General features: G+C 45.4%; 1 protein-coding gene across 1 annotated transcript in view; it reads right to left on the bottom strand.

Moving 5' to 3' along the window:
* TENM3 (teneurin transmembrane protein 3) overlaps positions 1-13,973 on the bottom strand; it is a 539,046-nt gene that overhangs the window by 365,313 nt on the left and 159,760 nt on the right. Inside the window, exon 3 of the mRNA XM_087814069.1 lies at positions 12,383-12,661. Coding sequence (XP_087670195.1) covers positions 12,383-12,661 — 279 coding nt within the window. The remainder of the gene's footprint in view (positions 1-12,382; positions 12,662-13,973) is intronic.

Below are 13,973 nucleotides of genomic sequence, written 5' to 3'. Positions count from 1 at the left end.
TCATATATCTATATATGGTTATATATGTATATTTTTTGTATATGTATATTTGTACATGCATGTGTATTTGTGTATCTATATAGTTATATATGTATATGCATACATAGTTGTATATGCATATGTGTATGTGTATGTATATGTATATAATTGTATATCTCCTATACTTTTCCAACAGGCAATGTATTGATGGAAAGACACTTACTGCCCACTGCTATTACACCTGTTAAAGCTTTTAATTTGTTTAATAAGGATAGAGCAACTCTGTGGACATGAATTTGCACTCTGAGCTGGAGTAAATATGGATTTTCCTGGCATCTAGAATCTCTAAGGAGGAGTGTACAGCTGTGTCAGCAAGGTGGGGCCCTGCTAGACTTGAGCACCACACGTCTGTGCTGTGCCCGGGCTCTCCTGCCTGACTACCACACGATTACCCACCACTACTGTGGAACCTACTCGTGTGTCTGAGAGCAGAGGACTGCATCTACGGAGATGTTTGCACATAGCAGGTCCTCCTGAAGCCAAACCTGTCTCATCAAGGCCACATGGATACAAGGGGAAAACGGCAGTCAGTGTCCTGGTGTCCGTGAATTCCATCTCTCCCTTCAACATCCTTATGTCCTGAGACCCATTTCTTCTTATATCCCAATGGCATGAAACACAAAGGGCACGAACTGGCAATTCAGAAAAGAAATACAAACAGCACGCACACCTTATGAGAATACATTCAGCCTGTTAATCAAGTGAATGTAAATCACAACAGTAGCATACTGTGTTTCATCAATCAGGTTGCCAGAATTTTAAAGCTTGACAGCACTGGTTGTGAATGGCGTGTGGAAGACACTTTGCAATACTGCTGGTGGGAGTATAAACTGATACAAGCCTTTTTGCAGGGCCTTGTGACAGTGTATCAAAGCCTTAGATTGCAATACCCTTCGGCTCTGATAGTCCACTTTCAGGACTTGATTCCAAGGCAATAATAGGATTAGTGTCAAAGATGTAGCCACTAGGATAGTTATTACAGCGCAATTTATGATAGTGAAACAACTGGTAACAGTGAAACAACCTACATGTCCAACAGTAGCAGGTATGCGAGACAAATGACGATAAATCATAGCAGGAAAAAGTATTATGTAGTCCAAGATTATCTAATAACATGGTGAAACTTAGGTCAAACCCAAATCTGCAAATTTAATTTAAAAATACATATAAAGACTAGTTAATATTATCCATTCTCTTTGTGTTGTCCAATAAACATATAATGCTAAAGTAATTAAAACATAAACGAAGGACATGAATTTAAACAGTCAAATATTTTATGCTTAAATTTGTTTAATCTCAAGTTCTGTTTTTATCATTCTGTCCTTACCTATCATTTTACTGGGGTTACTGAGGCAATAAAATGCAAAGAATGAGTAAGTGCTTAAAAGATTCTAATGGTTACGGAAGCCTTAGGCTCTTTAAGTAGGTTGCTTAGACAGTAAGTTCACCAGACGCCCACTGCGCAGCCTGCCATCTGCACAATGGCGTCCCAGGCCCAGCAAAGCAGGCGCAGTCCATTATACGGGAATGTTTCCTACCTGTTTTCTGCAGCAACTGACATCTTGTTCCAGTGCTTTCAAACCCCCAGGAGCCTCCCTCTGCTGGGTGTCAAAGCTTTAGGATCTCTCTTTGTGAACCCTAACACCCTGCAGGAACCATTTGGATGGGAAAGTTTACTTCCGATTGATTAGTTTGATATTAACCAATTCAAGGCAAACCAATTATTCTGTGTAGTCTGAGTAATTCTTTTACAAAGACACAATTTTCCAAATTTCAATATGCAAATAACTACCACTCTGGCTTTTTATAGCTTATTTCTATTTCTCCTGGAAGCAGCACTTATGCAACGTTTTTTTGTTTGTTTGTTGGAAAGTGGACTATCAGAGCCAAAGGGTATTGCAATCGTTGGTTGGTTTTTGTTTTATGATCCCATTTTGTGTATTTTAAAAAAATTAATGTTTGGTAATGTCTCCGGGTGTTTGTTGATAATCCAATCTGGTTATATAGTTCTGTTTGTAGGCATGCATCTTGTTTTTAAGACCAAAAAAAAGACATTTAACAGAGATAGTGCAAAACCAAGTGGCAGTTAGTAAGGTGGAAACACTTATTTTCTAGCTATTAATTTAATCCCTATATATCCATGTCTACCTGTTTGTTTATTATATATCTATGTATTTACATATCGACCGGACACGTACACCAAGGATCGAGGGATGGAAACAGGAGTTAAATGTACCTGGAGCAGCGCTGAGAGCAATCCTATCGGCCCAGGCTCCAGAGTGAAAAACTTCCTGTTTTCCACTAGGCTCTATGTGCTTTATTTTTTTTTTTTTAGTTTTATAGAACTATTTTAAATAAAACATCAATTTTGAATAGTGATGTAATTTCCCCAAACATTTTGATACGATAACAGACTTTCAGTTCCATGAAACACCATCAATTTATACTCCACGGCTTTATATTTGCTATGATTTTAATCCATGTAGAGAGACACGTACCTTTGTTAAATACACCTTTTCTACGGCAAACACTAAACTAATTATGTACACAAAGTTGCCAGATAAAAAAATAACTTGGATATAAAGTTTTGAAGGATTCAGTTACAAAAATCTATATTCCAGGGGTCTCTCCGCTCCTGATCTCTCAGAAGCCAGGGCCTCCTCACCGTCCCTTAGTCATCTTTGCTTTCGGCTCCCGCTCCCGCCCCGCCCCGCGCGTCCCTGACTTGCCACCGTGATCCCTCGTTCTGAGCTGAGCTTTGGAGAGTGTCCGCGATTGCCGGTGCCACATTCTGGGTTTCTGTTCATCTCTCCACCCCCCGCAACTGGACCCCCACGCCCACTCTCCAGGAACGAATTCCTCCCTCAGGGGCCAAAGGATGTCGCTGGTACTTAACTCGCGGGACTTTCGGAAGCTTTGGACTCGGCTGATCGCGCCCATCTCTCTCGTCTTCTGTGAACTGACGACGTTCTTTGGTTTTCTTTTTGTCTCTACAGAAGGGGTCTCTTTGTTTCTTGCACTGGCGCATCTTTGGTACCCTGAGTTAGACAGCAATGACCTCAGGGTTTTATCTTCAGTCTTCTTCTTTTCTCACTTGCTTTGCTGTTGGGAGAGGTTTAATCCTGCCCCGGCTTTATCTACAGCCTTGCAGATCATTAAGGACAGGGTGGGGCAAAGGCAGGTTTACAGTTGTGAGCACTAGAAACACAAGCTTACTCCTGTATTATTTTTATTCCTTATGGTATTATTTTCCATATAAACAACTGTAAACCTACCTGTACATATATTTTTTAAAATATGTAAAATTGCTTAATATATTCTGAACTTTGATGTCCCATCAACACCTCAAATACAACCTGTCCGTGTCTGAATTGCTAACTTTGTCATGAACAATATCCTCTAACCTCCAACCTGCACGATACCGTCCCTTCCCCAGTCCTGCATATTCCAGGGTCGTTTAAAATGCCTTCTTCCTCCCTACCCCCGACGCAGTGAATTAATCATCAGGGGTTCATCCTACCCACTCGAATCTGTCTTCCTTCCCTCCCAGATTCTTGATTCAAACTTTAATATCTTCTCTTTGACAAATGTAATATTACCTAAATGATGAATTTGCTTTCAAGGGTAACCTCAAGTCCATTAGACTTTCGCTGGGCACCAACTTCGGCTCCAGGTTCAGGCGCTGGCTGGGGTGAGCACAGAGACACAGTGAGCACAGGGCGATGCCCCTCTGCACTGCCCACTGCTTCTGGGTACTTTGTAAAATGTAAATATGGCCCTGATGTTCCTCTGTGCCAGAATCCTTCAGGGCCTCCCCATGACCTAGAGGAAAAGTGCAGATTTCTCAGTATGGCCCTGGCAGTCCTCTGTGATGTGGTCCAGACCGCACAGGCTACCAGCGCAGCCTCAGCGGGCATCACTGCCCCGCGCACCCTGCTCCAGGCCCCGCACGGCTCGTGGCTCTGGGAAGGGTCCTCAGGGACTGTACAGTTTCTCCTTCGCTGCTGTGTCTACATTGTGAATCTCCACACACCCTTCTAGCCTGGTTCCAGGCCACCGCCTTCCTCCCTCTTCTGGGTTGGCAACACTGTGCTCTCTGCCGAGGCCGACTCTGCACACCGCGCTCTCGCCGAGGCCGACTCTGCACACCGTGCTCTCGCTGAGGCCGACTCTGCACACCGCGCTCTGGCCGAGGCCGACTCTGCACACCGTGCTCTCTGCTGAGGCCGACTCTGCACACCGCGCTCTGGCCGAGGCCGACTCTGCACACCGCGCTCTCTGCTGAGGCCGACTCTGCACACCGCGCTCTGGCCGAGGCCGACTCTGCACACCGCGCTCTCGCCGAGGCCGACTCTGCACACCGTGCTCTCTGCTGAGGCCGACTCTGCACACCGCGCTCTGGCCGAGGCCGACTCTGCACACCGCGCTCTCGCCGAGGCCGACTCTGCACACCGTGCTCTCTGCTGAGGCCGACTCTGCACACCGCGCTCTCGCCGAGGCCGACTCTGCACACCGTGCTCTCGCCGAGGCCGACTCTGCACACCGCGCTCTGGCCGAGGCCGACTCTGCACACCGCGCTCTGGCCGAGGACGACTCTGCACACCGCGCTCTGGCCGAGGACGACTCTGCACACTGCGCTCTCGCCGAGGCCGACTTTGCACACTGTGCTCTCTGCTGAGGCCGACTCTGCACACTGCGCTCTTGCCGAGGCCAACTTTGCACACTGTGCTCTGAGCTGAGGCCGACTTTGCACACTGCGCTCTCGCCGAGGCCGACTCTGCACACTGCGCTCTGAGCTGAGGCCGACTTTGCACACTGTGCTCTCGCTGAGGCTGACTTTGCACACTGTGGTCTCGCTGAGGCTGACTTTGCACACTGTGGTCTCGCTGAGGCTGACTTTGCACACTGTGCTCTGACCTGAGGCCGACTTTGCACACTGTGTTCTCGCTGAGGCTGACTTTGCACACTGTGCTCTGAGCTGAGGCCGACTCTGCACACTGCTCTCGCTGAGGCTGACTTTGCACACTGTGCTCTGAGCTGAGGCCGACTCTGCACACTGCTCTCGCTGAGGCTGACTTTGCACACTGTGGTCTCGCTGAGGCTGACTTTGCACACTGTGCTCTCCCTGAGGCCGACTTTGCACACTGCGTTGTAACGCTACGCTACTTACACATTAACACATAGCTACAGTGTCTCCTTCTGTTTGCCCAGCCAGCCCGCGCACTTCTAGAGGCCAGGGAATCTGTCTTACCCATTTCCTGTTCCTCCAACACCTGCTACGATACCCAGCATTTATTATTAACGGAACGCGGACGTAGTGGATGTACTGAAAAGAAATCAATCCAAAAAGTCTCACCTAATCTTTGCTAAGTTTCAGTTTCTATGTGACTTGAAATAATATTTAAAGTCAAGATAATATTCATGAAACATTTGTAATTGACCTTTTCTCAGGTTTCTGTGCATCTGTATCCATTTTAATAGGCACTTTAAACACTCTCGTACATTTAGTTCATGTACAGTCTGTTCATTATGAAATACTATCTCAAGTCAACGGATGGTACAGCAAAATTCTGCTACAAAGAAACCATTACTCGCACTACTCAGGAAATATGTGTACGATTTTCACCTTTAAACCCGTATATGTATGCAATGTTCACAACAGAATTATTATGACTTGTGAAGGATAGTCTCTAAATAGCACCAAAAAATCAGTTAGTTGCTCTTCAAACACCAGAATAACCTTGGGATGGCAAATACACTAAGGTTCTATAGTTCTCACACTTTTTTCTATTTCAGTGATAATCACATCAATAAACCTGACTCAGCAGTCACTGCTGTTCAATTCATTAATTGAAACAATTTACTGCTACCCCTGTGATTTTCAAGGATATCAAAACACACTAAAAAATCAAAATAGCGTCCATCCTCAGTTCTGACATGTGCATAGTATGCTGTACTTTGGTTTCAAACCTACAACTAAAAAATATTTAGAATTTAAGCAGAAATGATATATATTCTATGAACTCTGAACAAAAATACTTAGAACACAAGTTAAGTTTTGTAGAAACGGCAATAGTCTTGTGAGGAGCAGCTGACAGCCAAGAGGTTCTGAGAATCCTCTTAGAATGGAAGATATGAACACATATAAATACTTCAGTGACAGCAACAGTGGTAGGAGGCTTTACAGTCTTCTACATTCTAGTTTCATAGTATGAAATTTAAAAAATTCATTTAAATCATAACTTGCTGTGCTCAGGCGACTTGTAACATATCCATGCAATGAATATATTTCATCCTTAAATGAAATATGAAAGTTTCTGCTAAAAGAGTGACATGTCGCTGTTTAAACTACGAATGTACACATATACACATATCGAGGCAACACAATTTTTTAAATATATTAGAAACTCCGACTATATTTTTGCAAAGCAGTACTTTAATTCGGAGCTTGATTTAATAACCACGCTACATATTACTTTTGCGATTTTTGACATCCCAGAGCACCTAAAACATAAAATATAATTTACAGCAGCTGAACATGCCAGAAGAGGGCCCATAATGGAATTTATACTCAAGTTATAGTTTAGTATGTGTAATAGAATCTCATAAAATTAGAATAACACTGAAACACCATTTATTTCTTGCAGCCAAGGAATTCCATCTTAATTCTTACAATCAATTTCCAAAGGAGGCTGAAAGGTTCTTGGATGGGGTTTGAAGGAATGGAATTAGGCTAGTTAGGCAACATAACAGACTTCTTTTCAAATTATCTCCAGAAAACTCAAATATTATCCCCTTTGTGAAAAGAGCGGGGAGAGAAATAACATCTGTGTCCCTGTTGGAAGGATCACATGCATGTGACATACAGGGAACTCCAATGCCACCAACAGTTTTTCCCAAACTCGTCTAGAATTTAACTGGTAATAGAACAGCTACCAGTCCGTCACTCTCCTCTCTCACCTACACGCACTGGCTCCGAGAGATAACCTCACCATCCACTTTCTGAGAACGGGGTTGGCCTGCCCTGGTCATTTAGGTTGTAAAATAGCTCAGGTTGTCTGCTGAGAGACTGAGGTAACCTTTATCACCACAACAGTTTCTCAAATTCGTTGAAGGGCTGCACCTTTTTCCTCTTAAAATATAATAACTCAACACTTAGACTTTATCCACACAGAAAGCAACTTATTAAAACCTATTTCAAAAGACAAGCAAATCAGTTCCTTGAAGTGCTGTAGCTGGGCAAAGCAAGTATCTATTACATCTAAAAATAAAAATATTGCCCTGTAGTGTGAGCTCCTCCGCCAGCCAGATCAGCCCGGAACGCTTCAGTCTCGCACGCGAGTGGGGGGCGAGGGAGGTCCCACGGCAGGTGTATCGCTAAGGGCCCCGGTGAGACGGCGACTTCCAGGAATGATTCATTTTATCCTGTGAACCGATGAGCGTCAGTTAAAGCGCCTTTTAATTGACTGGCTGTCTCAGCAACATGCCTTCAAGGGAAACGCTCCTTCTGAAGTTTCCTTTGGCCCGGGGGGGGGGGGGGGGGGGCACGCTCACGTCTTTGAAGTCTATCGTCCTCAGACTAATTATCAGCACCGCTCAATGTACATTCACTTAATTACAGTAAATTAAAAAAGATGTGGGGTTTTGGAGAAAAATAAAAGAATCAATAAACGGTGACAGAAATTCCCAAGTCTGCAAATGAGCAGTGCCCATCCTTGGGGGAGACCAGTATTTCCCCCTCATCACTGCAAATGTACAAATAATTACCCCCCACCAGACGGAGGGGGTGTATGGGAGGGGTGGGGGGCTGGGGAGCACTTACTGTGGACCAAAACTGTGTAGGTGCTTGAGATTGTTGATCTAACTTAATCCCATAACCATGTACAAAAGTGAAATAAAACGAATTTTCTAGCTTTTATAAATAACAGGAGCACACACTTAATCTGGGGTTCATTAGACGCCAGGCTCTGTTCTAAGCCCGTCATATACCTGAACTCGATGAAGCCTCACGACAACGTGTAAGGACTGTACACTGTTCGCTATTTCACCCCTGTGGAAACTGCAGCACAGGAGGGTTAAGCAACTTGCCCAAGGTCACACAGCTGGGAGGCGGGAAGCCAACTCAAACCCAGGTGGTCTGCCCACTACAACACGTTCTCAACTATTGCCCCCAACGGCAACTGTCGGGGTCTTGAATCGCTGGGAGGTACCAGAGGAGCGCCAACTGCTCCTGGTCTGCTGGACCTCACAGGCCTTTGCTTCCCGAGGGGCGGAGGAGACCGTGGGGACAGGGTGGAGCAGGAGGCTGAGGACTTACAGCAGGAGCACACACGTCCCTGGACTAGCCGCACAGCCAGGAGAGATGGAAATGCTGGGAACTTGAACTCAGGGTGATTCAGAAACAAAGAGTCTTAGGGGTTGAATGAAAAGACCTAAATCCTGTCTGGCATGATCCAAACCCAGGCATCCTTCATGACACCCCACTGCTGGGTGACACAGGACGCAAATACATGCTTGGATTCTTCTGGGAAAAGATGCACAAACGAACATTTTTAAAGCTTAAAGGGTTGATGTTTTGAAAAGGTCTTCATTCCTGACATTTATGTAGATCACAGGAACTGCCATCAGGTTCCTTGCAAAGCCAAATAGGGGGAAATCAGTCAGGGTCTTTGTGAGCAACACGTCAGAGAAGGAACATGCCTAGACCAATCCTGGGCATGCTGCTAGCTTCTCCTTCGATCAGGGCTTTCGTCAGTTATTTGGTAAACTCTCAATAGCTACCAGAACTGCCGCTACTAGGTGGTCCCAACCCCTGGGCCCTTCAGGATTTGCAGCTGACTTAGGACAGTGGGGACAACCACAGCGACTGACGTGTGTCAAGAAAGGTCTACTTCATATTCTTAACTGGGAACGAAACTTGCATTTGGAATTCCACATGAAACTGCATCTACGGGACAATTTCCCCCCCTCAAAATGCTTCTTAACTTCAAAGCATAGTAGTGAAGGGTTAGTTTTGCAAAATAATAAATGTTATCTCTTGTTTTGAATCTCTGCGAACGTGGCGACGTGCGACATGGTCCGAATGTTCTCTCACCCCCGTGGGATGCTCAGACCAACCGCATCGCATCGGCCGCACAGCAGCTCCAGCCCCGTCTTCGCCTGAACTGCTGGCCTCTTTATCAATAAATAAATGAAATCGAATCCCTTTTAGTTACTAAACTGCTCTTTGAAGCTGTAACTAGAACATCAGGCACTCGGCTTGCATGATTTTACGAATGTTGAATAACATTTTTTTTCTCTTCTGGGGAAAACAGCCTTATTGGGTTATGAGAACAGTCAATGAGAACTCCCATGCTAAATGGAAGGAAAACAAGTCGGTGTCTGTTTCTAAATTAGTTTCATTCTGGTAGGATGTCTTACATGCGGCCTTCCTGTTTCAACTTCTAGCGATATACTATAATAGAACTCTCAAGGACGCAACTCAAGCGCGTACAAAAATAAATAAAATGAAACAATTACCGTAACTGGAAGTCAAAGGGAGAAAGAACTGGGAAATGAACAGTCTTTCAAAGCTGGAGCAATTAAAACACCTGAGGAGGAGAGAACTGAATTATTTATAGTAATTTTACGTTAGAAATATTTGAGCAGAAGGAGTAGTGATACTGAAATACGTGATAGTTTTGAGGATATTGTTTATAAAGATGTTAGAAGTCACAACTTTTAATCTTTACCGTAACCCAGTTTAAGAAAATTGTATAGGTTTTTTTTTGTATCAGAAAAAAATCCCAAATACTCCTGTTTAATCCCACAACTCAAAAATTATAAAGTCTACTAAGTATCTCAGAAATTTATGCTTCCCCAGATCTTAATGTAATTAATTACTTTAAATGCAACCTTGTTCCTTCCGACTAATCCCTGAGAACTCCGGACAAAAACATTAACTTGATGTTCCTGCGGAGATTCCTATTAGGCCTAGGAAACAGCGGGATTCGGGGGGGGGGGGGGGGTCATAGCCACTCTATTTCCTGCCTCATTTTCTTCCTTAAGCTGATCTCCTTACGAGTTCTTAGACCATCAAAATGTTTAAAAAACCACCGCAGCCAAACCTTGGGAAAAGAGTAAACACAGGCTTAAGTCATCACGTGCCCAACTCAACAAACATTGTTTTTGACACCTGATCCCCGGAACCTGGCTGACCTGCTGACTCTCAACATCACCGCCGACGTTCTGAGCTTCAGGGCCAGGCCCCCGGCGCCCTCCGCCTGCCTCTCCTCACCGCGCTTCGTAACAACCCGAAGAAAGGAGGGTGCACGGTTTCTCCTGCCTTTACGTCGCTCTAAGACCCCGGCCTGAGAGAGTCCTGGGGAACGGAGCTCCTCCGCTAGTGAATAATCATCCATCAGACGGGGCGGGCGATGGCGTGAGAAACAAGTCTCCCTCCGCGTGTCCCATCATCTGGATGTTACCCACTGCTAACGAAGTCTGCGCAGTTCGGAGTTTTACATTTTTTGCAAAGAAAAAACATGATACTGTTTGGGAAGTCATTGCGAGTTAGTTTTAGCAGATATAATCTTTAAAAATGATAAAATTAATTTATATTTTACCAACAGACAACCACAACAAGGCACACTTGTCCGTAGAGAGAGAAAGAGACGCTACAGGGGCTGTGGGTGGGAGGGACAAGCTGACCCAACATGAGGTGGCGGAGAATCGGCACTGAACGCACTCGCCTCCTGCATCCTACTCTGCTTTCTACAACCATCATAAATGGTATCGTGCATTTTAGGAAAATCAAATGCCAAACGCCACCTCTGAGTGTAACCACTGTATCTGCGGCGGCTCAAAGACTGGTATGTGCAGGCGCAGACGGACAGACAGGAGGCACGGCTTATGCCAAACCTTATGCACTTACGGTGCGTGGCTTCTGAACGCACAGTGAGAACGGATGGAGACACAGGCGGACGGACCGGCTCGGGGAAATGCTCGCATCCAAGTCTAAGACGAGTGCTGTCAGCAAGCACTGTCCTTGCTTGCTCCCCTGGGCTGGAGTAAAGCCGGTCTCCACCCAATACAGACATTTCCAAAATGAATATACGGGTGCACGGTACTGACTGATTCTGACTTTGGTTTCATGCACTGAAGTATTCCATATAAGATACAGCTTTAGCTGGTTTAATAGACTGTATTTTCATGACCGGGAAGGAGATGACGCTACAGACGGAGAACCCGGGGCAGCACCTCGGGCGGGGCCTTAGCTGGAACCGAAAGCTGACCACAGGCCCGCTTTCCTGCTCCAAAGCGGAGCCGGCAGATCCGCTCAGTAAATAATAAAAATGAGCATCACCGGCAAAACGGCCGTCCTTTTCAGATGGCACGCAGCTCTTTCACTTTAAATTTCTCTTTGCTGTCTGACGCGTGTACACGGAGCATTCATATCGACACTGAAGTGGCAGGACGCCGCTGACATTAAACGCTGAAGGAGAGATGCCCTTTCGTTGTCCGGGCATCGGGCTGATGCCCCAATTCTTCCTAGACGTGACGCTGACTAAAAATTAGGTTTTCTTTAAAATCTATGATTGTATATACATTAAGTTTTGGTTATCTTGCATTGGGCAATGAGAAAAAAAGTCCCAATAATTTATAAAGACTTTTTTCTTACGACACGTACAGCTGCTGTCTGGATAGCCTAAAATCCAATTTTGTGCGTGGATTTAATTGCCTAGTAATCTAGTCCCCAACGCACATCAAAGGCCACACTCCCCCTTTCCCAAGATTTCAACTGCTCTCGTCAACTAGTAAGTTCAAGGCCTGATCAAATTTGTTCTTCAATCACTCGAGCCCTGTTAATAAAGTATTCTGTGCGCTCACTCATCCATTCTAAGAATCTGCAACCTCTCTGAGAGATCTTCAAGAGGGATCTACAAAGACAGCTTTGAATGCAAGCTGGCTCTGGGGCAAGCTTTCTCAGGGCTGGCTTTGAGGCTCCTCAGAGGATACTAGGTGACCTGGTCCAAGATAAGTCAAAGCTAATCTATTTATTTATTTTTTCTGTACACGATTAAACTGTTTTTCAAAACTAGAGCGAATGCATCACAGGCCGCTTGCATAATTGAACAATCTCATTTTGAATATTGATCTTTTTTTCCAGGAAAAAACAATGCATGATTCAAGGTCATTTCTTGAGTTCTACTGCGTTAGAACAAAAAGAAAGGCGGGGGGGGGGGGCGGGGGGAGAAAGAGAAGGCAGGGCAGGAGGAGAGAAGCGAGAAAGGAAACAAGGCCCCACCGTCAACCAAAGCAGGAGCACTGAGTGCCGAGGCCACGCAGGCCGGAGCCCACTCACCGTTGTCGCTGTCCGACTTGTTCTCGTGCTCCGTGTCGGTCAGGGTGAGGGCGGAGTTGGACCGGCTGGACAGGCAGGAGCTGCGGCCTGACTTGACCCCCCGGCCCCACAGTCTCATGGCGTGCTCCGGGGACATCACAGCTTCGTTCTCCGTGTCGGCGTCGGACCCTGCACTGAGAGAGTAACCTCGGTGGGGCAGCCCCATTTCCGCACAAAATGCCAGGCCTCTTCGAGTTGCAGGTTCACACACGCCTAACTGCCTTAGGGTAAAATTCTGTCCTAATTAGGAGGAAAAAGAGACAACAACCCGTGAGTATATGGTCAGCTTGACTTTTAATTTTTTTTTTTTTTTAAGAAACTCTCCATAAAATACATACGCAAGCTACCAGCACCAGGTGTTTACATCAGTATTGCCTGGCATGTGGCGGCCAAGGGGGCGCGGCTATGGGGTGTGGGTGGGGGGCCCCCGCTGACTCTCTACACGCCCCACTCAGAGCTCCTCGGGCAGCCTTTTAACCCACAGGCGCCTCCAGAGAGGCCCGGGCGGGAGAACCCAGCCCAGGGGCGGGAGTCGCCGTCAGTGATGGAATCTAGTTCCGCAGGCCCAGGAAGCCGCAGAAGTTGTCAGAATTACTTTCTGTGTCCTGGCCCTGGTCTCACATGATGGGATTTCCCCACCTGGACGTCACTACTTCGGAAGAAAAAAGATTCCCAAGAGTAAGTAGTAAAAGAGCTTGGCCAGTCTTTATTGTATGTCCCCACCTTAACTTAACAACCGACACGCACATGTGCCGTGTGCGTGCACGTGTATGTGTGTGGGTGTGAGTGTGCGTATATTTTATAATATTATTTTATAATGTCTTGAAAACTTGCAGACATCTGACTTGCTAGACTTTTTGCTTTAATAAACACCTGGAAACATCTGTATTGATTAGAGTAAACCAATTCTTGCAAATAAAGTGCACTGTAAAGATATACGGGGGAGGGGGACTATTACAAACTTAAAAACAAAGGATAAGATCAAGACCCGCAAAACGAATGGCTGTGAGCCCTTTACTCCCTTTACTAATAAAAGGAGCAAAATAAAGCTCATGACACTGCCATAAGTTAAAGGTAAAGTGTTTAAATTAGGCGACGCTTCCAAATGACCACTCTTATGAATGACATTTCCAATTCTGTGTTTAGTTTTGAAATTTCGCATGTTCAAGACACTACAGATGAGAAGACAGAGACAGGTTTGCTTGCAGGTTGTATGTATACGCGGCTCTTCCGTTTCCTTTACTGGCATGGGAGAGCCTGGGCCTTACGTACCACTCCGAGTCAACACACATGTAAAGAATGATAGCATATAAAGGCTGATATAAATGCCACCGCATCACGCAAACCTTCTAAGTTTACATTACCCATAGATCTCATCTTCCTACTGCTATTTCTTAAAACTACAAACAGTTTTAAGTTGATTGGCTGCTGTGAGAAATAACAGAGTATACAGGGGTTGGCAAAAGCAGGTGAGCTGTTGTAATAAAAATCAATAATACAGCAATTAATAAGTAATAATACAAGAATAAGCTGTGTTTCGCATACTCACAGC

Source organism: Miniopterus natalensis, chromosome 2 (assembly GCF_054644295.1).
Source record: "Miniopterus natalensis isolate mMinNat1 chromosome 2, mMinNat1.hap1, whole genome shotgun sequence".
NCBI lineage: Eukaryota > Metazoa > Chordata > Mammalia > Chiroptera > Miniopteridae > Miniopterus > Miniopterus natalensis.
Note: the sequence above shows the minus strand (reverse complement) of the source record. Positions and strands in the feature narration are given on the sequence as shown.